This window comes from Camelus bactrianus, chromosome 10, assembly GCF_048773025.1.
Source record: "Camelus bactrianus isolate YW-2024 breed Bactrian camel chromosome 10, ASM4877302v1, whole genome shotgun sequence".
In the NCBI taxonomy this organism is placed as follows: Eukaryota; Metazoa; Chordata; class Mammalia; order Artiodactyla; family Camelidae; genus Camelus; species Camelus bactrianus.
In genome coordinates, this window is record NC_133548.1 from 24,158,998 (window position 1) to 24,183,085 (window position 24,088).

At 35.4% G+C, this 24,088-nt stretch overlaps 1 protein-coding gene across 1 annotated transcript in view; it reads right to left on the minus strand.

The window, feature by feature from the left end:
- Window positions 1-1,570: 1,570 nt before the first annotated feature.
- CAPRIN1 (cell cycle associated protein 1) overlaps window positions 1,571-24,088 on the minus strand; it is a 34,988-nt gene continuing 12,470 nt past the window's right edge. Inside the window, exons 3-19 of the mRNA XM_074372184.1 lie at window positions 22,979-23,041; window positions 22,783-22,869; window positions 19,617-19,855; window positions 19,448-19,530; window positions 18,859-18,996; window positions 16,891-16,943; window positions 16,727-16,813; window positions 15,463-15,618; window positions 15,268-15,376; window positions 13,481-13,542; window positions 12,902-13,012; window positions 12,541-12,690; window positions 11,482-11,632; window positions 7,498-7,692; window positions 6,904-7,004; window positions 6,439-6,502; window positions 1,571-4,913 (exon numbers count right to left, since the gene is read on the minus strand). Coding sequence (XP_074228285.1) covers window positions 4,849-4,913; window positions 6,439-6,502; window positions 6,904-7,004; window positions 7,498-7,692; window positions 11,482-11,632; window positions 12,541-12,690; window positions 12,902-13,012; window positions 13,481-13,542; window positions 15,268-15,376; window positions 15,463-15,618; window positions 16,727-16,813; window positions 16,891-16,943; window positions 18,859-18,996; window positions 19,448-19,530; window positions 19,617-19,855; window positions 22,783-22,869; window positions 22,979-23,041 — 1,914 coding nt within the window. The 3' untranslated portion in view covers window positions 1,571-4,848. The remainder of the gene's footprint in view (window positions 4,914-6,438; window positions 6,503-6,903; window positions 7,005-7,497; window positions 7,693-11,481; window positions 11,633-12,540; window positions 12,691-12,901; window positions 13,013-13,480; window positions 13,543-15,267; window positions 15,377-15,462; window positions 15,619-16,726; window positions 16,814-16,890; window positions 16,944-18,858; window positions 18,997-19,447; window positions 19,531-19,616; window positions 19,856-22,782; window positions 22,870-22,978; window positions 23,042-24,088) is intronic.

The window sequence follows — 24,088 nt, forward strand, 5'->3', positions numbered from 1 at the left end:
GGTAGGTGACTAGGCCAAATAAAGGGTATGTGGGCCACAGATTTAAAATTAATTTCTAGGTGTGATGGGAAACCACCAGAGTTTGAGTAACAGGGAAGTGACAAAATCTGATTTGCAGTCTTAATAGACTCAATCTGGCCACTGTGCAAAAAATTACGCTACAGGAAAGCAAGAGTAGAAGCAATGAGAACCAACTACTGTAGTTACCTGTTACGATAGTGGAGGTGGTCACAAGAGCTAGCTGACTCAAGGTAGAACCATTTTCAAGGTAGAACCATTTTCAAGGTAGAACCATGTGGATTTGCTTAAGGACTACAGAGGGTATGAAAGGTAATCGGATGATATCCAAGGTATTTGCCCTGAGCAACTGGATGTAGGTTCATCAAGAGATACTGAATACTCAACATTCAACTCAAGATAACTAAGTATTAAGTTTGCTCTAGGGAATTTGGAATCTAGAAATATCTACGAGTGACTAAAATGGGGATTGCAGTCAAGTCTTGGGAATGGATAAGATCAGCTAGGGAAGAATGTTAGCTAGAGATGGAGTCTGCAACCGAGGCCTGGAGAACTCAGTAAAGGATACTGAGCCACTTAGGAAATATGTAGTACCCATTCAGTTCACATTGCAATCATTTCTTACATGGGCCACTCCAATAGCCATCTCTTGCCCCTTATATTTTGTTCTCAACACTGCACTGAGAATTCTTAAATAGCAATTTTATTAGGTGACCCACCATCCTTACCCCCACCAACTCCACCCCCTATATACAGAGCTTAAAAATCTTCAGGAGTTTCCAACTGTTAAGAAACAAAACTTAACATGGAATACAACTATAAAGCCATCCACAGTAGCCCTTACCTGTTGCTTCAGCTTCTCTCTAGCTCTATTAAATCTGTACTCTTTTTACTTGAGCCAGATAGCCTTTCTAAGTCACTGAAGATTGGACTTGGACCCAGTTCTCTCCCCTCCTTTACCTAGTTTTACTACTCCTCATCCTTCAAGTCTTAGTTTAAGCCCTTTCAAAAAAAGTCTTTCCTCATCATTTTGACCAGGTCATATCCTATCAGTCATGGCCTTAATATCTATCATCAACCATGTTGCTCCATCATTGCATTTACTGTACTTTACTGTCATCATGTCAGTATCTTTGACTAGACTGTTCGATAAAAGCTGGAACTACAGTAATTTTGTCACTACTGAATATTTAGTGCTTGGAATGATGGCCTTTCAGAAAGTACCCAAACTTAATACAGCGGCTCCCTAAAATAAATACAGTACTTAAAGAAAACCAAAAAACAACACTAAAAATTGTCTTTACTAAATTAGGTGGTCTTTCACAACTTACACGCAAAGGGCCAGTCCTCTGCATGGGACTGGATTAGGCTTCAGAGCAGCTGTTAGAGTAAGGTATTAAAATCCTAACTGAGAAGAATGTAAGTGGTCTCACAAGTAAGTTAGGCAAGGCTACCAGGGATTTAAGCTTTTTTCCTCTTCTCTCACAAGCACCACTTCTTCACTTAGAGCTTTGCTGGATGGTATATACAACTAAAGCAAACTTCACTCAAGGACAGTAAGATATAAGGTTTTAATATGATTTAATCTAATGTAATTTAAAACATTCACTAGTCTCTTCCAGTTTTTTTTTTTATAGAATTCAAAATGGGAAAGGGTATAGATAGATGAGCCTTAACAAATTACTTTCATATTCCTGAGGAGTTTCCCTCCCCATTAACTCTTTAGAAGGGATAAACTCAAGGGCAATACTGATTCTTTTATATATAACTATATAGTCAATAAAACTTCCTAGAGTGCTTAATATGAACTCAAGTGGGATGGGGATTCAGGAGCTGAAAGATGAAAGGGTTTAACTGTGCTTACCTGTCTGTATCCCATTCCCCCAATAAAGACATATTACTGAAAATACAACAGTACAAATTCCCCAAGACACTTAGGAGGATGACTACTCAACCACCTTCTACGTTTAAAGAATTGGTTGTCCACAGAACACCTCAGTTAATGAGCCTTCTGAGAATAAACATTTTCAAGTCTCCAAGTGAAGTCTCCCACATAACAGAGTTGTATATATATAGGAGCAGAAGAACTGTAGAAGCTAACTGATTAAAAATATTTAACGGATTTTGTTTTAATATCAAGATACAATGATCGGAAAAACTTCCATATTCTTTAGGGATATTAGGATCTGAAAATAAAATTGCCCTAACCAAGGTAATCAATGACACTCTACCTTAAAGCTTTAAAATAGAAGTCTCATTATCCACATGAGATGACTGATACTGTGCATTTACGAAAGGACTTCACATATGGAGTCTTGCTATACCAAGAAGCTACAGTGCCACATTGTGACAATGATTTCCTTTCAACTCTGCTAGAATATGCATTTGACCAAACAGAAGGCCTTCTGCAGGTAGGACAAGTATTCACATAGTATACAGAACACTTAGTACCAAGACTTAGATCTTAATGGGACTTTTTAAAAAGTTCTCTGCCCCATTATGAGGCACTCCTTTAAAAAATATAGTCTGAATTGAGGCATAAAAGCTTTAGATTTAGACTGCAATGGTAGAATGCCAAAAAGGTATAATATTTCAGAAAGAACAAACGATTCTTTTAAAAACATACATAGAAATAATCAAAACTAACACCTTTACACATTCACAACATCTGCACTAATGCATAGAAGTCTGAAACCTAGAAAGCATTTCTCCCGCATACCATCTCTGAACTGGTTCATAGAGATCACTGTATAAAGAACTTACTTCAATTTTGATTTTAAATGTCATGAAATTATTTTCTACACAAATAGCAAATTTAGTTTTATAGCAAATTTAGTTTTATATATAGGATTGTAAGCATATATCATCTAGGGATTACCCAGTAAGCCATGAATATTTTGTCTATCCCCCTAAAATATAGCAAACATATGGTTGTGGTACATCCCAGGCAGATGTCATTTAAAGCACACAAGGGGAGGTGCTAGCAGAAGAAATACTTATTTGCAAAAGTAAACAGATAACCCTTCCAATATGATGTACCACAACCACACATGAGAAAAGTCAAGAACTTATTTTATTTTAAAATAAACATTGACGAACCCCCCCCTTCCCCAACACCCTACAAAACTTTTGAATGTGGAATGTTCAATAGCCTATTCATTTTAGGTTACAAAGCCAGCAAAAACTCCAGTTGTCTAATGATGAATGTTTGAGAATAGTTTTATAGGTTTGTTTGTTTCTTTAAGTAGCTGAGCACCTACTGGAAAAATTCCTTAGCTAAAGGCTGGAAAGAAAATTCAATTTCTGCACAGAAAATACCATTATCTTAGTAGCCTTTGCTTAATAGATGGGATTAATTCTCCATGAAGTCAAAGTGGGATACAAGCAGCATTGAGTTCATAGGCACACAGAACTAGTGCTCCAACTGCTAGCACAAATTTCAACTTAGTACATAAATTACTAACCTGTCCATCTCCATCAAACTTGGGACTGTCCCTGTACATCTAAGGGAAGGAATCACCACTTTGAATATAAATACCTCCATGAGAAAAGGGTAATTCAGTTAAGGTTAGACAAAAGTGCAGGTACTACAGAAATAGCTGTTGGAGATAACCATAAAAATTTTTAACACTAACTGCCATGGAGTGAACCACATAAGCTGCTAGCTGTTGAACACCAGTGTTTCAAGATACGACTTTTATAAACACGTTTTATTTGTTTGCTTATACCATCAGAACTGAAACTACTGACTGTCATTTCCCTAAAATAGGGAAATCAATCTAAAACACATACTGGTGCTTTTCAAAAGATAGCAATTTAAAAAGGTGGTAGCAGCAGGCATTTGGTATCTTTTTCTTTTAAAAACTTTCAGGCTGCAGGAAAAACATGTGACCAAGAGTGTTACGATTATCCATTAGAGATTTTCATCAGTACCTGTACCAATTTAGGTGATAATACAGCAAGATCCAAGGATTAGTGACAGACAATGTACATCATAAGGAATGATATATAGTACCAATCCTTACAAAAGTCATTGTCAGAGAAACTTTTAAGTGTTCAAAAAGGTATCTAAATAATTTCACATTAAGTACAGTAGCGGCCATCCAGAGTACATCCATTATTTGTTGCATATTTTTCGAAAAGTGCCAATCAAAGCCTAATTTTGCGTTTTGGCTTTGTCTTATACAGTATCAGCTGTTAAAAAGCAATTTACATGTGTTTTTAACCACAGTCATCTGACCAGAGGATGAATAGTGCTGTGTTAAAGCCTAAGGCTTGTGGCCAGCCTCATATGTGTGATTAAGGACCCATGCATAATTTAGTATGCATCTAAACGTTCAGTGCTCCAATTTAACTGGAAAGCTGTGAAAAGCAGTTGTTCTGCCAAACCACACTCCACTCCTTCCATCTTCCTTTCAAGGGAAATATTTTAGTTTTTCAATTACCATTGAATAAGTCTAGGGCTGATTTGTAGATTTTATCCAATGTCAAATGTCAATCTTGCTTTTTCCAAGCCACTTCAAATAATTATGGAGATATTACCCTGTAAAGTATACTGTTTTACTCCTAAGCAAGGGTGAGGAATTTGAGTATCATGTGCAAGGCTCAAGATGACGCTTAGGACAGAACATGCAGAGTAAAAATAGTTTCCTTCCATATCCAGGTAATATAAAGCTGACAACTGTAGTCCTGTCTTTATGGGATGAAAACAGTCCCTTTACAATAAGTTTCCTGAAAGGGAGAACAAATAGATAATAACTCTTCTGGTAACATATTATGGTACACTGGCCAGTGTGTTTTTGGCGATTAAACATAATCCTGTGAATCAGATTAATTCACTTGCTGAGTGTTCATTTGCGGCATCCCTCTGTTGGGTCTTGGGGGCCCTCCACGACCTAGAAGACAAAAATGGCATTTGGTTTTTCTTTCAAATATTATTTGTTTTGCCTTCAAGCAGATTTGCCCCTGAAGAAGCATGTGGGCAGCCTGTCACCACATTAATAGGTTTAAGAGGTCAATTCTTCAGTGTTCAAGTTTCACCTGTTCTGGAAGTTGTCATGCGCAAATTTGCTCATGTTCTCTAGCTAAAAGAAGAGTAGAGCTAATGGAGTATTCCACCAGTACTCATTCATTCATTCATTCAACAAGTATTTATTGAGTGCCTACTATGTGCCAGGCACTGTCATCAGGCGTTGAAAATAGATACAGCAGTGAAGACAGACAAGGTACCTGCTCTCATGGAGCTTACATTCTAGTGTACACTCTAGCTTACATTTCAGTAGTAAGTAACATCATACTATCAAAATTAATAAAAGCACCAGAATGAAAAACAGACCTTATTACCTAAACTGTTAAAAAGAAACTACATAACATTCAAAATCGTATAATGACTTGTAACAAATAAAGTAACTTTTTACATGCTGTTAAAACAGATTTTTAGCTACCAGTCAACTTAACTTTCATAGAATACGCTACAAGGTAAGAAAGAACATAACCCACATTCACATGCAAATATCCTTTGATACTTCAAGTCAGTATAATTCCCAAGTGATCCATTGATTAAAAAAAAAAATGCACCTTTTTGCTGGCCAGTTTGTACTAGCATCAAAATCAAAGTACTTTGTAATTCCTCCTTGATACACATTTTGTACACGTTATGGCCAATATCTAGGGGAAACCTATTCAACTTAACTTCTCTCAAATCAGAGAACCATTTAGAACTTCAGATCTTATGAAATGCTACCTCTGTTAGATAGACTGACTTATGTCCCAGGAAGGAAGTAGTTTTCCTATGTAATGGACAAAACCAAAAATTCTTAAAACTTGTCATTTTTGAGTTTAGTTCTGTAAGTTAGGAATTTGGAGGTTTTGTTAAAAGTCACAAATAATTTGACATTTGTATCACTAATAGTGGTCCAAAAGGCATCGAAATTTCAATTAGTTCTATCACTTCTAAATGGTTCTCTAAATGTTACTATGGCTTATCCGGCCATTGAAGGGTTTTTGGCCCTAAAATATAATATGCATGTTTCAAAAATGAAAGAGGAATAATAAATTTATATAAATGTTCAATCTCATTCCAAAAATGTCTTACAAAAATGTTTCGGTAAGTACTTCCTAAAAACATTTAGCAGGTTTTAGGACCTGAAAAATAATCTGCAGTTGGAAAAACACTTTTTCTGAGGAGGAGAAATGTTCTAGTTTTTAAGACAGTTTATAACAGGGAAAGTCATTCAAAAAATTAAATTTGGGTTCAAGATAAGTTTTAGGAACAGAGCATTTCATTTAATCCCTAGCAACAAATCTGGAAATGATAAATGTATTCCTAACATGTAACCTATATGCAGACTATGAACAGCTCTTCCAAGGCCAGAACAGAAGCTCCACTTAGGAGCTAGGATCACCACCACAAAATATTACCTCGTGGGGCTCCCCGTGGTCCACTCTGCCCAGAGCCTCGCTTGAAATTCTGCTGATATCCATCCTAAAAGACAAGCTAGTTAGTACTGAAAAAAAGAAAAGGTAATTTTTTTAATGCTTACCTATCTCTATTCTTACAGCTTAATACTTATAGAATACAGAAATCTTTCTTATTCTGTTATACATTTAAATATAGCATTGCTACAAGTTATTCTGTAATTATTATCAAGAACAATCAATGAGATTTATTTCTCTGCTCTTGAAAATCATTGTTTTTACCCGACTCTATTAATGAATACATATATTGAGTGCTAAGAAAAGGAAAAGTCATCATTTTCCACAAAGAAGTATCTTGGGCAAAAGTACAAAATTAGCCCCAAGTTACTCAAGTCCATCAAGCAACTACATTAGCCCCTTTCATTGGGGTATTAGGTCAGGTTTATATTTTAAAACAATTTTACCTACCCGCTGATAGCCAGAGTAGTCCCGGGGAGCACTGAACTGAGACTGTGTATAACCACTGTTTGGAGTGTTAGAGAATGAAGGGCGGTAACCATCATATCCTCCTAAAATTTAGGACAAGAAAATAAACAATTTTATCTTCAGAAGGAATTTTTACTTCTTACCACTGACCAATGGAAGAACTGAAAAACTGTAAGCCATGCTAGTTATTCAAACTAATTTCTGATTTCCTATCCTGATCCAATCTGCTCATACATTTCTATGAGTACTAACTGCCTTAGAATATCAAATTTTCACCCATCCATACACACACACACACACACAAAATCCAAAAAATAAATCTCTATAAGGTCTGATAATTAATAGAAAGCAATATGCCCTCCAGGACAGTGGCAGACATGAACCTAATAAAAATACTCAGTCCCAATTTTACCCTTTCAAATGACTATTATCAATACATACTACATTGTTTACATTGTTAAGAAGCTAATGCAGAGAGATACATATTTTTCCTAAAAACCATAGAACATATTTCTATATATTTTGCAAATCAGAAAAGAACATGAACTTGCTTTGGGGGGTTTTGTTTTGTCTTACCTCTGAATCCATTAGCAGGTCCCCTATATCCATTCATCAAGCCTCGAGCACCACGGGAGCCTCCACGAGACACACCACGACTGTTGTAATAGGGCTGACTGCTACGTGGAAATCCAGTGTTCTGCTGGGGAGGCTGCTGATGGTTACCAGTCACTTGATGGGGCTGGTCCTGGGAACCATGGTAAGTGCCAACCACTACAATGGAAAGAAAAAAATACATACATATATGCACACACACACATCTCATTATAATTTGTCTGTTTTTCCACATGCTTTCTGGCTTAAGAAACGTCTTATACAGTCTCCTGTCTTTAAATTTTCATATTAATAATAGAGAAGACTACACATTAACAAAGTCCCTATCTTTCTCCTACCCTTGTTTTAAGCTCAGGGGAATAAAATTCTCCAACAATAATTCCAAACTTTTGAAAGCACATATTGTGAGAGCACACAATTCTATCCTTCCAAATAACTTGAAAGGCTGTATTATTAAACATCTTCTGACAGCACCTGCCTATTATATTAGCACAAGAGAACCACAATAATCAAAAGATATTATATACTGAAACACCATTTTGTACCATTTTATTATTTCTTTTCATTATAAATATAGCTCCCTTTCTTTTAAAATCTCCCTTAATACTTATTAAAACATATAAAGCCATAGTCTTCCATAACTAAGCAGCTATATAGTAGAATATTCAATTACAAAGATAACTCAGCAGTGGCCTTCAACATATAACTCCCCTTTTCCTAATGTTTGATTCCATTTCAAGTACTTTTTAAAGCACAGCCAATTTAGAAGAGAGGTAAAGGTACTCACACTAGCACTCAACCCCCTGAAGTGAAGGGAAGGTTCTAGAAGGCCCACACTATCTTGCACCCCTCCTCCTTCCACAATGGAGAGAAGTCTAAAATCTAGAAGCATTCAAAAATGAAATACCAAGGTACATTCCTGGTATTACCTGAATGTTCTTATTTCACAGGGGAGAAAAAAACAGTGCAAACAGTATCTTTGGGAGGTGAGGAAGGTATAGACTGAAGGAAGGCCCCCACCCTAGGAACAAAAACAGTCAGCAGCCTCTAGTCAGCCCAAATATCCCATGCTTGGGCAAAGAGAAAAGGTGGTGTGACTCTTGAAAATCTTTACCTGACTTATTTCATATACTCAAGAAACCCAGGTTTATTAGTTCTTAGAATGCTGATTTTGCAACAAAAAAGCTAGAGAATACCTAGGAAAAGAAGGGGTCACGGCTCCTTTTTGAACTACGTTATAGACCAAATACACTATTCACAGTGTGGTCTTTCTACATAAATTACCTTGTACTACATTCCCAAAACTGTAAATTATAAGCAAATATCACAAGTACCAATAACATTTTCTATCTAAAAAGATTCATTCTTATGCAATTAGAAAGTAATCAAAAGAACTGAATTTTTGACTCACTTTTTATCAATAAGAATTTTATTAATCTTGGTCAAATCTCACTGCAAGAAACTCAAAGCAGAACAATTAAAGTGTGATCTTTATTTCAAAATACCAGAATCCCTATTTAAATGTTTATAAAACAAACACTAGTCCATTAAAAATGGCCAAAGATCCTTGCCAGATCCTATCTCTGTGTTACTCCTGACTAGATGCTAATTCAAATTAAAACAAAACTTCTGGGGGGATGGGATACACTGACTTGTTCAACAAATATCCAAATGTCCTCAACATGCCAGCCATGGTTCTAGACACAAGGGATGTATCAGTTGCCAATACATAATCCTTGTCCATAAGGAAGTTTTAATAATGGGAAATAAGTGAATAAAATATACATTAAAAGTAAAAATATCTACATTGTGTCAGGTAATAAGTGAAAAGGAAAACACCAAAGTAGGGTAAATAAGTGACCAATGTGAACACATTATTTGGACAAGACAATGAAGGAAAGGTCTCTATGAGGTGATATCTGAGCGCAGACCTAAAAGTCAAGAAGCAAGCCGGCCAACATCAGAAGAAAGTATAAAGGCCCTGAGAAGGGAGAGAACTTGCATTTGTGGCTCGTGTGGGCACATCAGGAAGAAAACAGGATATACAACAGGGATCAAGGCAGGGGCCAGATCACTTAGGATCTTGTAAACCAAGGTAAAGACTTTGGATTTCTTTTCTAAATGTAATTGGAAGTCACTGGGAGATTCTGAACAGGAGAGAGACACCTGATTTACATTTTAAAATAATCACTTTGGCTACTGTGTGGAGAACAGACTGTGCTAAAACAAGAGTCAAGGGAGGTAACGGCAATACTCCAGATACGTGATGATGGCTGCCTAGATTAGAGTGGTGTGGTTTAAGCAAAGCATATGGGCTGACTTTACTTTTTACTGGAAGTGTCTATAAATGTTATGAAGATAATTTTCATAAATAATGTATATTTTGAAATGGTAACAAAATGTTATCTAGCTTGAGTGCTTCATAGTCAATTAAAGTCAGGTAGACTCCAAGAACAAGACAGCCTGAAATCAACTGACATAAAGAACAAAACTAATTAAATCAAATGATATACAATAATTTTAAATTTCATTACACCAGCTGAAAAAAAAAAGTAAAATAGCAAGCATGTCAGCTTAATGTCTAAAGCCCCAAAAATATCAGCTCCACAACCAACTTAACAAGTCCAGGCACACTTTGTTTTACTGTGCTTCTCTTTACTGCACTTCAGTCACCACATTTTTTACAAACTAAAGGTCTGTGGCAACCTTGTGTAGAGCAAGTCTACTGGTGCCATTTTATCCCCAACAGCATTGCTCCCTTCATGTCTGTGTCACATTTCAGTAATTCTCACAATATATCCAACTGTTTCTTACTGTATTTGTTATGGTGATCTGTGATCAACAATCTTTTATGTTACTACTACAACTCACTGAAGGCTTAGAGGATGGTTAACATTTTTTGGCAATTATTTTTTAATTAAGGCATGTACATTGCTTTTTTAAAACATAATGCTATTGTGCACCTAACAGACCACAATTTAGTGTAAACGGAATTTTTATATGTACTAGGAAACCAAAAAATTGGTGTGACTTGCTTTATTGAGATATTCATTTGGTCTGGAACCAAACCCGCAGTATCTCCAAGATGTGCCAAAACATGGCAATGAATAATTAAAGGAGCCTGAGAGCAAGAAGCCCAGTTTTACCATTCAGAAGCTGAGCACAGATAGCATACTGACAAATTTCTATCAGATTATGGTTGTTTAAACCTCCCTACTGATTAGTGATGCTAACTACTACTAGAATATGTAAGAAAAATCAGTGTTGACCCAGGTCAATCAAGAAATTGGACAATTAGGAAATTTCATAGCTATTTTCATCAGTCTGGTAAAATTAAACTATTAACTATGATTCTTAACAGGGTTTGCTAGTTTGTTGTGGGATTTCAATTAAAACTCCTAAGAATGAAATAACCAAAGGCCTAAAAAAGTATTTCATGTCTTAAAAATTTAGTAATCTAAAATATCTCTATCTACATTACCATTGTAATAGGTATTGGAACTGGCCAAATTACAGCCTTACTTGCCAACAAGAACTTTGTTTCAACCTAGTCCACCCAAATGCAGCCACACCAACTCCTTTATTACTTCTTAACTTTGTGTAACTAATTTGCTGCCAGGTATCATGCCAGCAGGCTTCAATTAGTTAGCAATTAAAAGCAAAGCTGATCATAACTTGAACAAGTTTAATTCCACTAAAACTACATAATGAAATCGGGTATTAAGAAAACTCACTAACCAAAGAAAAATGGGTGTAAGTCCTCCAAAAACTGCACATAATTCACATACAGCAAACACGGACTTGCTTACTCAGGACCAGCATGAAAAATTCATACAGTCTAATACCAAAACAAAAACTCTTGGACACCGCCGCTCTCAAACTCCTCTAACGCTGTCAGTAACTGCACTGGAAAGCAAGTGGCCAAGGAAGTCACACTGGTTTTCCTACCTGTTTGAAGCTGTTCTTGCTGAAGCTCTGTTTGTTCCACTTGGTGAGGCTGACTGGAAAAACTCTGGTTGTAACTGGCCTGGTACTGGTTTTGCTGTTTTAAAGTTTCTGGTTCATTAACAGGAGGAACTGGGGCATTCATATTGAACACCTGTAAGTAAATAAAATAAATGATTAGTTCCTGCCTTTATGCTAATCATTTTCCTACTTTTAACATGGCAGATCTCAATGATGGTTTTACCTGAAACATAAATAAAGAGCATTAAAGAAGTCTCAGACATCACATACACACACACAAATCCCACAATTAATGCACTTCAGTGTAGGTACATACATGAAAACCATACAGCACTTAAAGCAAAGTATAAATGGGGATTAAAAATCTAAAATGACATAATCAGAAGCCTCAGAAATGCTATTATAAATGAGAATTCCTTTCAAAAGATGCAAACCTGATATATCACAGAAATTAAATTTATGAACTTTAAATTGAGTATTTAAATTAGTTTATTTTTATTGATATTTTAATCAAAAGTTAAGTATTTTAAGTATTTAACTCTTCTGAATGCTCCTGAGCACTGTTTCAGCTGTATCCCATCAATCACAGTATTTTCACTATCATCATTTTCTAGAAATTCTGCGATTTAGAGATGCTTACTGAAGAACCAAGGTAACGTATCATAATAATGTCTATTCACTCACTTTGAGATACCCTTCAGTAAAATAAAAGATTACGCAAATAGAGCAAAATATAAATAATTGTTAAATCTAGGTAATGATCTATATATAGAGATGTTTTATTAGTCTACTTTTTAACATGTTTAAAATTGTGTTAATAAAATCAAAAGGGTAAAACTACAGAACAGGACGTGGGCACATAACTCCAGAGATGCAAATTTATCTCTGGAACAGAAAAAATGAGTTTATGTTCAATTAAATATACCTTACAGTAAGGGTAGGTGCAGACTCAAGCACAAAGTTAAAGACTTTTTGCTGAGACTTTAGCATGAAGACAGTATACACCAGGCACTTAAATGTCAGTTAAACTAATTTGCTTACCGTCTGCATGGATTGGAATGGAGCGGCATTTACGTTGATTCCACTGCTATGTAATGGTTTGCTTGTCCCAGCCTGGAACACCTGAGGCTGAGAAGCAGCAGGAAGGGATGATGCTGCTGTAGTCTGGTCTGTATTTAAAGAGATTGTTGCCTAAACACAAAGTGAACAGATGCACTTTAGTGGTAAACTAAGCCAAGTCTACTACCCATACAGATGTTAACCAAACTATTTTATGAAATAAAAACACTATATAGCGCATTAGGTCCAAAAAGAAGAGACACTATATTAACAGTTATTTACCTTCATCCAATTCATGTACAAGTGCCTCATCGAGTTTGTATAACCTGGTAACAGAACTTGCCTGAATCTGATCAATTGATTCCTTTTGTGGTCGTTGCTCTGTAGCATGAGAAGGCTGGTACAAGGGTTGAGATCCTGTATATCCCTCACTTGTAGATGAAACCAAAGGAACCTACAAAGAAGTAAATCAAAGCTTCATTCTGTTAAAAACCAACTCTAATACATAAAGAGCTAAGAAAGATATACCTGTAAAAGAGACTATAGAACCTAACAACTGCAAAAATACATATACTATTAAAGCTCAAAGTTAAATAAACCCTAGTCCAGTTATTAAGTTCCCCACAAATGCTTCTAAGATGGTAACAACTACACTAAATTTTAGGATTATGACATCTAAAATGTTTTCTCAAATTCTCAGTTCAAAATTAAAAATCTCCTTCCTTCACTATAATTACAGAACACAGGATTAACAAAAAAAATTTTAGTTCATCAAAAGAAAACTAAATGTTAACATGGAAATAAAGGCTGATGGCTACCCATGCCAGATTTGGACACTGATCAAATTCATACCTGGCTTTCATAAACTAAGAGACCCAAGAACTGATTAAAAACAAACCTGCAAAAACATTATCACTCTTACCTGTGTAGCTTCTGGTTGTACAGAAACTTGATTAGGTTGAGCAAGTCTAGATTCAGAATGAACTGCAAAATTGACCCAAAAAAATACTGTTATACAAAATCAAATCTCTTCAGAGATGTTTTACTTGTTTGGTAAAGTCAAATTTCTATAGCCAAATCCTAAATAAACTTTTTAGCAATCATGAAACTAAATGGGGAAGTGTAAGTAGGATTTTAGCTTTCAAGTGGGTATTTTCAATTAATTGATAGTCAACTGTCACAAGGGCTTTCACTTTGTTTTGCAAAGGTTAACATCAGATGTTAGTGAGATAGTACTGACAATAAGATACAGAAAAAAATGATAATCAATGCCAGTGCTTTCCATGAAAAAGCCTTTTAAAACTAACTATAAAGTAGCATTACTCTTAAGACTTTATTAGATAGATAATATTCAGTAACATTTTAACATTATCAACTTTCAGTATAATTTCAAATGTTTCCACAGGATAAAATATATATACATATATATCTTTAAAAAACCTATATTCAACTCAATGGGCATATTATTGCCAACCTACCATCCTTCCACTCCCCTCCCAAACCATGTTTAAATAGTCAAAAATACAGTATCTTTGGTCAGTCATTTGGAAATCACTGGTTTTTACCAGAGGGTTTAGTGGACTCAGCATTACCTGAATATCTAACTAGCTTTATAGGTTACATCAGTTCTACATTTGTTGACTGGCACAGCTAAGAAAACTGTTATTTTCTTCCTCTAGTAGAGCTCAAAAAACGAACACTAGTAACTTTGATTCCCTCATCTGTTTTCTAATTCCTAGTAGAGATGAGCTTCCTCTACTTTAGAGAAATGCTAACTTCCTTACCATATTAACTGTTCATTAAACATTTTACCAGCAACTCCTTTTATGACATTTAAGATTAACAACATTAAGTGTGTTACTTTATAAATGCTTCCACTATTATGCCCTTAATGCTGACATGCTCTGGGAAAGGTTTTACAAAACTCAAAATTACTAATGGTCCTAAAGAGATACTCCAGTTAACTCAATACAAGTCACCAACCCTGTTTAGTGTGCTGCCGTTTCAAATAATGGTGTAAGACTAGTTAAGAGTTTGAAGCTTCAGCAGTCTTCTGGTCTACCTCTTCCCCTTTCCTCTTAAGCATTCACTTACCCACTTCACTATTGCATCTCATTTTCAAAGTAATAAAATATTCAGAAATTTTCCTAAAAAGCTGCAATCATCCTTCAGAGAACGACACTTCTATTATTTTTATTCCTAGATTAATTTTCAAATTTAAAAAGCCAAGCAAAATTTCACTTATACACAAAAAAGAGGAAAAACAGGTCAGTTTTACATGTCAGGAAGTGGTTACTACGAGGTAGGGAAAGAGGTTAAGTAGTGCCTGAAAGGGAAGACAAGTAGGCTTCTGGGGTACTGGTAATGTTCCATTTCTGGGTGTTGGTGTGTTCAGTGATGGAACTACAGCTAATGTTCTTACTATAGGAAAAAACAGTAACATTTCTTATCAAATTAAAAGATACAAGGCAGGAGGGTATAGGTCAAGTGGTAGCGTGCATGCTTAACATACTCAGGGTCCTGGGTTCAATCCCCAGTACCTCCTCTAAAAATAAAATAAACAAGTAAACCTAATTACCTCTCCAACAAGGGGGAAAAAAAGATACAAGATCTAAAAGCAAGCATTAAAAAGAAAAAAATTAGTTTTCACAAACTTAATAAAACCTGAAAGCATTGGCTCTATACTTTATTTCTCACATAAAAATGTACCTGGAGGGCAAACCAGCTGCGGTATATCCATGTTCTGTGCTGGATTCATAGGCTGTGCAGATACAATGGCAGGATCAAGGGTCTGGTTTTCAAAATCCAGCATTGAATCCTGCAAGTTAGGATATAATGGAGTGAAGCTAAACAATGTAAACACTTAAATTTTCTGTTAATAGTGTTTCACTAAACTTCACCTACCTGTATGAAATTATAGGGTCCCTGCATTTGCGCCATAAGGTCCTGTACTCGCTGTCTTCTCACGAGGGGATCTGCCTGAGCCACTGGAGTCAAAGAGTGGGGCTCTGGTACTGAAGGAGATGCAGCCTGAGGTTGCTGCTGGAGTGAATTTACCACCTAAGTGGGAGAGAAGGAGAGGGGAGTGGATTAGTAGAATGACAGAGCTCCATTCATTACCATCATGACCAGTCCCCAAATTACATGTGCCATCTGTACTGTAAACAGAATAGCAGACTTGAAAATAGTCAACCTGACCAAATTATGCCAAATTTAACATTCCGATCAATGCTATCACTTCTACAGTAGTTCCAATTCCACAGGGCTTCCACGCAGCGTTTCAGATTTTCCTTGTAAACTGCTTTCAAAGACTATCTGTGTTTGCTTCCTAAAATCATGTATTTTGCTTTAACTGTTAAGCCTTCTATATTAAGTAAACCTATATATCTGTATCAAATATATACCTATCTCAATACCTGATACATACTGAACATTCAAGAAATGTTAGCTATCATCAACCTTTGACTTCCCATCATTTTATTCTCTCTGCCAATACCACAGGATCAAGCTCTATCGCCTCATCTAAACTGCTACAAAAGCCAAAGCTCACTTCACGTATCATTTTCCTAGCTCTAATAACTTCCCGATTATTGTTTTTAGTAATTCCCCTCTCTGCTGAGAAATCTCACTAATTTTTATTACATGAAATTTATATTCTTCTGACTGGCTTTGAAGCCTGGGCAAGTCATACCTGTTGAGCCTGGGCAAGTCATAACCTTATTTCCTTTACAAGCAATACTGAGCTAATAGAGCCTGGTAACTGAACAACATTAGGGTGAAGGAGTCGTCTAAGGTGACACTGCAATGTACCCCCTGGAAGGTAGGTCTTCTGAAGGCTATTCACATGCAAGCCCAGATTTTTACAGAGCAACCTGATAACAGACGTATCGTGTACTCTATCATGTACTCTAAATAGATATATCAACTCCCCAAGTTATACATGTATATCTACATAATTTCTTGTAATTGGATCAGCAATGCACTGATTATATTAAATATCCACAGAGATAAATAAATAACTTTTCAAACAGAATAGTCTTGTATAATGAGTTACTATAATACAATGTACGAATACTGCAAAAGACTTGATCTAAATTTGTTCTTAGTAAAGATGAAAATTACTAATTAAAGACAAAAGACATCAAACTTGCAACAATAGAACTCTTACCTCAACTGTTTCAACTGTCCATTCATCTACCTGCTCCTTTTCACCACTGCTGAACTGTGTTTCTGCCATAAATTGTCTATTTACATACTGCAAAGCAAAGTAAATGTTTGAGACCTATGTTCGGAAGGCAGAAAGGGAAAGGAAGCATTAAATAAAAATTATACCTCTGTTGATTCAACTTCACTTTGTTCAGTGTATTCTTCTGCTGGCTCAGGTTCTAAGAGGTTAAAAAATGATACAAAAGAGTGTAAGAAATCTAAAAAGTTAACTCTTCATTTAAACTCCAAATAAGTAAACTGTTCACCATTACACAGTCTGAATTTATTTACAAAGTTACAGTTAATAGTAAGTTTTTACATTTTATTATTCTTACAATAGTATATGTACAATGAGTTTTCCTTACCATTTATTCCAGAATAAATTACTTTAGTTTCAACAGTAGTTATTCTGGATCAAGTAGAATACCAATAGTGCAGAACTCTACTCTCTATTTTAATCTATTTGGTAAAAGTGGTATGGGTGGGGGGCGCCCCTACTTTGATCTACAACCATAAATTTCATCCATGTCCAATTTTCCCTTCTAGTTTCAACCTAGTAGCTAACACTTGTATAAAGTGCTTTCCACGTGCCAGGCACTGTATACATACTTTACAGATCACTTCTTAAATGGAGAACCTGAGGTACAAAGAAGTTCAGTAACTTGCCCGAAGTTACATAGCTAATAAGTATTGTAGCCAAGATTTTATCCAGGCAGTCTGATTCTAGAATCCATGCTTTCACCCATCACAAAATTTATGCTCCAACAATGCTTTTAGAAACAGCAGTCAAAATTTTAAAAGTACTCATAGTTAGGTGCTTACCTACATATTAGTTATGTGCTGGCTGCTAGAACAGATCTCTGGCAACTGAGGAATTTACAGTTCAAGATCACGGAGTTATAATCTCTCCATCATTTAAAAAAAAAAAAAAGCCAAAAAACAGAACAAAACCTTGTACCATTCACCTCACGTACTGGCATGGTAGACAGCAATAAATCTGGGCCCATCAGCCAAAAATCTATTTGAAAAACCTTTTAACAGTTGCCCCTCATCCATACTCTAGCCCAGCAATACTGCAGCAAGAGAAGTATCAGTTTGTAACAGCGATCAGGATCAATAAGATAAACAACTAATATTTAATACCTCTGGGACTTACTGTTTACATGCTTTGTCTTAATTTTGGTCATGTTTAAGTTTCTTTAAAAATCTAAGTGTACATATATAACTAAACAAATGTATAGCTTGAGCTGCATCTCTATTCAACGACTGATGTGCATTTAGGATGTTTTCACATCTTGGCAATTATAAATAATGTTGCTGTTAATAGTAGGGAGTATGTATCTTTTTGAATTAATTCTTATTTTGTGGTTGGCTTTATTCCTTTGATAACTATGGAAGTTCAAAAAGCTAAAGCTCTAAACGTTCTTAGAAACAATGAACAGTACATATATGTAAATTTAAAAATATATGTACAGTAAAAAGAAAAAAAAAGAAATGAGCTATCGAGCCATGAAAGACATGGAAGAAACTTAAAAGATGTATCACTAAACAAAAGAAGCCAGCCTGAAAAGGCTACAAACTGTACAGTTCCCATCAAATGACATTCTGGAAAAGGCAAAGCTACAGAAACAATAAAAAGATCGTGGTTTCCAGGGATTTGGGAAGAGGGAGGGAGGAGTGAATAGGTGGAGCACAAGCGATTTATAGGGCAATGAAATTATTCTGTATGATACTATAGTGGTGGCTACATGTCATTATGCATTTGTCAAAACCCATAAAATGAACAACATCAAAACTGAACCCTAATGTAAACTGTGGACTTTGGTTGATAATGTGCCCATGTTGGTTCATTGATTGTACCAAATATGCCACACTGATGAGGGGTGTGGAAGGTAAGGTGAGTATATACGTGTGGCTGGGGAGGGCTATGAGCGAACTCTGTAATTTCTGCTCAGTTCTGCTGTGAACTTGAAACTGCTCTAAAAAATAGTCTATTAATTAGAAAAAAAACAAAAACCCACAAAGTATAGCTTGAACTTGAGGCAAAGGAAAGTAAACCAGAACTCTAAAGCACGTATCCACCTGAGCACTCACCAGCTTCTGCTACCTGGTCTTCAGCCGCAGGCGCTGAGGCTGCCTCCTCTTCCTCACACAGCCCATTCTGGTGGTTGTGGGTGCTGTCAAAGTAGTTCGACTGGAAAACACGCTCAACAATTTCCTTTAGCGCTTTATCTAAAAACAGAACATGAATTATAATCTTGGACTATCTGAGGATGCCTGGATTGAATAAGATTCAATATTCTACAAAATACTGTGGTAAGAAAGGAAAAAAAAAAACCTCATCAACTGTTACTTAAAAACATAAAAACATTAAATTCCAACAGAATTTATTACAAAATGATAGGTGATCTGTCCAACTCAAGCAGAATAAAATTATGAACAAAACCATGTTAATTCAGGTATCTCATCTTTACAGACTCGTGGTTGTTTGATGCTGGCATTTTGACTAAGACACAAAAGAAATTGCAAAAACATAAAAATAAAAAGATATAAAAAGAAGCAAACCAAAAAGTAAACAGTGGATGTTATTTACACAGCTCTAAAATTTCTTTAATGAACATTACTTTTACATAGGAAATTAAATTTCCTAGTCACAAACTCAAAAGCAGTCAGTGATACTCACAGGTTGTTCCACATACAGGTTTTTCCTTCCCTTCCAGCAAGTCCCACAGGTGAATGGAGGCATGTTCATACTGCTCATTCAACCTTATAATAAAACATCCAGTTAATTACCTTTTAGTTGTCAACTCAACACAACATTTAGAAGTTCCTATTAACAAATACCACTCTACCTCAAGCTCATATCTCGTTCAGGGTCCGCTAATTTGTAGAACTCATCCAACAACGACAATTCCTCTTCAGACAATATTGGCACACCATTCAAACCCTGCTTCAGGTCAGTTCGCACTTCATCATCTCCCAATTTGTCCAAAACATACTGCAGCTCAAGCACAGTTTTTAAACGTTTCTGTTCAGCTTCTTCTCTCATAAGCTGCTCCCGGCGTGCTGTCTTCTTTATTGTTTTCTGAATCTGCGTAAGAATATAAACATAAGACAAAAATGAATTTTACCTAACTCCTTTGTAAATAACACATATTTTACTCATTAAGTTAGATGTGACCCTCACCTATAAAAGAATGATTAAAAATAGTTCAATGAACAATCTGTTTTAGGTAGCTGTTAGAAATTCAAAACGTATCTTTCCCTAAAAAGTATTACACTACTCAAATGGTACCAATGAAACAACGTATTTGGGATTTGCTTCAAAATAATCTAAGAGATGGGACAAAGGAGAAGATGTGAGTATATACGAAATATAACTGCCCATGAGATAATGATAACTGTAGAAGCTAGTATGGCAAAATGTGATTTCATTAGTCTTTTCCTTTAGTTTTGAAATTTTCCATAATAAAAAGCATGAAAATTAAAAATTTTAATCAAGGTTCTGAGTCAATTAAAAAAGAAACCCAACCACAGCCAAAATAAAAAAAAAAAATTCTATCTCTCTCTATGAAAACATGGTCCAAAATTCTAACTTTAAGTGCCTATTACTGGTTCACAAGGAGATGTCAAAACCCACTACTGCCCCCTCATCCCAAACAATCCACCACTGGCATTATAAAGGCATTCCAACTTATTTAAAATAGTGACTAAAACTGACTTGTTTTTATGAATAAAAGGATGCTGGCAGAAAAGATGGTAGTTTAAGACAGGTAAAAGCTACGTATGAATATATTTTTCCCACTATATTTCTCCTTCCATTACTCTTTTCATTCCCTGGGAAGGCTGGAGAGAGAGCATCAGCCAAACTCAAATATTTCTCTTCTTTCCATGTCTAGCATCAGCTTGGGGTCAATGAAAGGTCAGTCTTTTTAAGAGCAATGACTCTGTGTTTCCTTCCCATCTTCTCCCCTTTCTCAACCCTCACTAGGGCAAACTAAGAGAAAACCAAAATAAGGACACATGAAATATATAATAAAGGGAGAAAAGGGGAAGTGAGACCTGGAAGTAACGATGAAGGTTGTAATAAGTCAAATTTACAATGGTAGCAGACAAGGTAACAGATTAAATAGTATATTAGCAATAAACAGTTAAGTGAAGAGTACATATGAACAGAGAGAGAGAGAGAGAGATCTCTCTAAGCAAGGGTAGTCAAGCAAGCTTCCAAAGAGAAAGTGACATCTACGCCTAACATGGGTCTTATGAGGGATGAGGTGCAATTTTAGGGTAGAGAGGTTTTTAAAAGCAGCTGGAGGCAAGAAACCTAGGAAAAAAGGCAGGAATGAGAAAGTAAGTCAAGAAAGCAAATGAAGTAAGATAATAAAGAAGCTACTTTGGATGAAATGAGCAATTCAAGTAGAGAAGAACAAAAAGACTTGAAAAGGTAGGCTAGAACTTTCAAAGAAGCTCCTGAATGTGAAACAAACAAAATAAGTTAGTAACTGTGGAAAGTGTAACAAAGGATCAGAGTTAAATAAAAGGACTGCCAATGAAGTTAAAGGCCCAGTGAAGTTCCTGAAAACACCAATGTTAATAAAAAAGCAAAAGAGGATACAAGTTATTTTCATTTACATAGTGACAGAAATAGATTCTATATTAAATTGTATATAGCAATTCTACTTCTATGACCCCTATTAAAAAAAAAAAAAAAAAACCCTCAGAACAAGAAATTGGGCAGGGTTCATCAAGCCTGAGCTCTGATCTAAGCTAAGTGGAACAAATCCCTACTTGGGTGTAAATTAAATTTCTTTTACTCCATTTTGAGGGGTGTCATCAATATTTTCCACCATTAATCAAATTTAATAAGTAACAATAACATTAAGTACATGAAATATATTAGTTATGCATCAAATACTGTTCTAAGCACTATTCTATAATGAGGTAGGTACTATTATTATTGCCATTTTTACAGACTAGAAAACTGAAGCAGCGTGACAGCTCTCCTCTCTCTTCTCCTACCCTTCCCTTTCTATCCTACTGGCTGTTTCTGGAAAACTCTGACTGATACAGGAATAGAGAAGATAAGTAACTCTCAAACTCATATAACTATTAAGTAAAAGTGGTAGAATTATTACTCAAACCATGCAGTCTTGTTTCAGAATCAAAACTTTTTATCTCTGTACTACATTGTCTCTCATCACATAATAAACTGTTTTGTTTATTCATTTCACCAAATCAGAGGCAGCTTTATATTTCAATGGCATTTTAAAACCTTCTCCAAATAAGCTAACTCTAATTCAGAAAGGTATTAATTTTCTGGTCTCAATTTTCAACAAATTATTTGACTTTGCTTGTATTTAATTTTTACCCTGTTGCAAATCAAAAGATATTGGGGAAAAAACACGCCACTTTGTTGGGTCAAGAGTTGACACAAGAGCAGTGTATCAACTGGCAACATCCCTTACGATTCCTAATGGAGAAAATAGTTACCAATTATATAACAAGCCTCTTTATTTTCTGACTAATGGGATTGTAAGTCATTTGGCACAAAAGAATACGTGGAAGATAAACAGCAACCATGTTTATGGAGTCATTGCTTTGTATCCAAGGGGAATCAATTCCAGGCCCACAGCCTTCTTCCCATGGATACCAAAATCCATGGATATTCAAGTCCCTTACAGTCCATCCTTTATATCTGCAGATTCAACCAACCTAACATTTCAATCCTTAAATGAAGACCCTGAAGACACAGAAGGCCAACTGTATATATTTACATAGATAATTTTTAAACCATATGTGTCTGCCATATATGAAACTCAGTCCCTTTAAAAGGCATCTTTCAGGTGTTACACTAAACCTTACAGAAATTGGAAAGCATCTTAGATATAATTGGATCCAATTCTCTCCTCCTGCAGAGCTTATCAAAGGTAACACAAGAACTAAAAACTCAGACAACAAAAATTTTTTGCTCTCCTCATTTTTAATGTTTCATAAACATATATACTATCTTTTACTTACATCTTGGCTTAATGCCATGAAACTCCTCTGTAATTCTTTTGCGAACTCCAAGTTATTTGTGACTTCCTGGTACTTAGATACGGCATCCTAAAACAACAAAGACAGAAACCAAATTTACTAGAAACACAAACACAAAATTAATTTTCTTATTAAAAATAGTGAGCATAAAATCTTTAATAAAATATAACATCTTTACCAGCTGATCTTGATTAAGCCTTTCTCCTTTGTTCATTCGTTCCTGGTAATCATCAAGCTTGCCCTATATTAAAAGAAAAAGTAATTATATTCCATATTGAAAGTACATACCAGCTAAACTGTACTAAAATAACAAACCTACAGAATCCTCTAAGTTTGTCTCAAATCTTGCCCTAAATATACTTTTTAAATATATTACAGTTTAAGTTAGCATATAAAATTGCTTAGTGAGCTATTTAATATGCCAATTAATAGTGAGCAACAGAAATGAATTTAAATACTCCAACCACACTGAATGATACCAAATATTGTATTATAAGCCAATGATAACACACTGCTTATTCTTTAGGTTTCTCAGAAAAAAAAAGTATCAGATGGCCCAGGCATATAATACCTACCCACATAAGTGAGGGCCACAATTTGATTAGGGTCCAACTTACACCCAAGTAAGCATATCAGATATTTATTAAGTGTTACATTTTTGTCCCTCCCTCCCCCTGCCATGTGAGTAAGTGATAAAAAGAGTGTATTTTTCCTGAATAAACACATATGCACTTTGTCTTTGATGTGCCTCATCCATTTCTCTTGAACATGAAATAAGTTCAAGCTATCATATCAGCTACAGGCACAGTGTATCAATCAACAGCTTTGCTTTCAGTATTTTCTTGCAAGTGTAATTAAATATGCAAGAGAAGGGGAAGAAAATTAAGCCTCTGGTTTAAGGTCATCTTTTTTTTCCTTTTTGCTAAGGTGATAACTTTGGAGGTTTCCTAGGCTACTATTGTTTAGGTAAGACCCTCCCACAAAAATATACTAAGGTACTGAAGCAATCTTAAGGGTCAGAGGAGAGGAAATAAGTAGAAATCTAAATTACAGGGGGCAATTTTTAAATAATCACAAATTATAAAAATATATAGTCCCTTACTCTTAACAGTAATAAAATTAAGAAACAATTCTGATGAAACACAGATGCACAGAAATAAGTTTAAAAGCAATGCTAGAAGTTGTTTTATGTCAAATGATTTTCTTTGTACCAAAATTATGAGTCAACTTGCATAACCATTCTACCATTTGTTCTCTAAATTAAAAAGCCTATCACAATTCCTTAGTT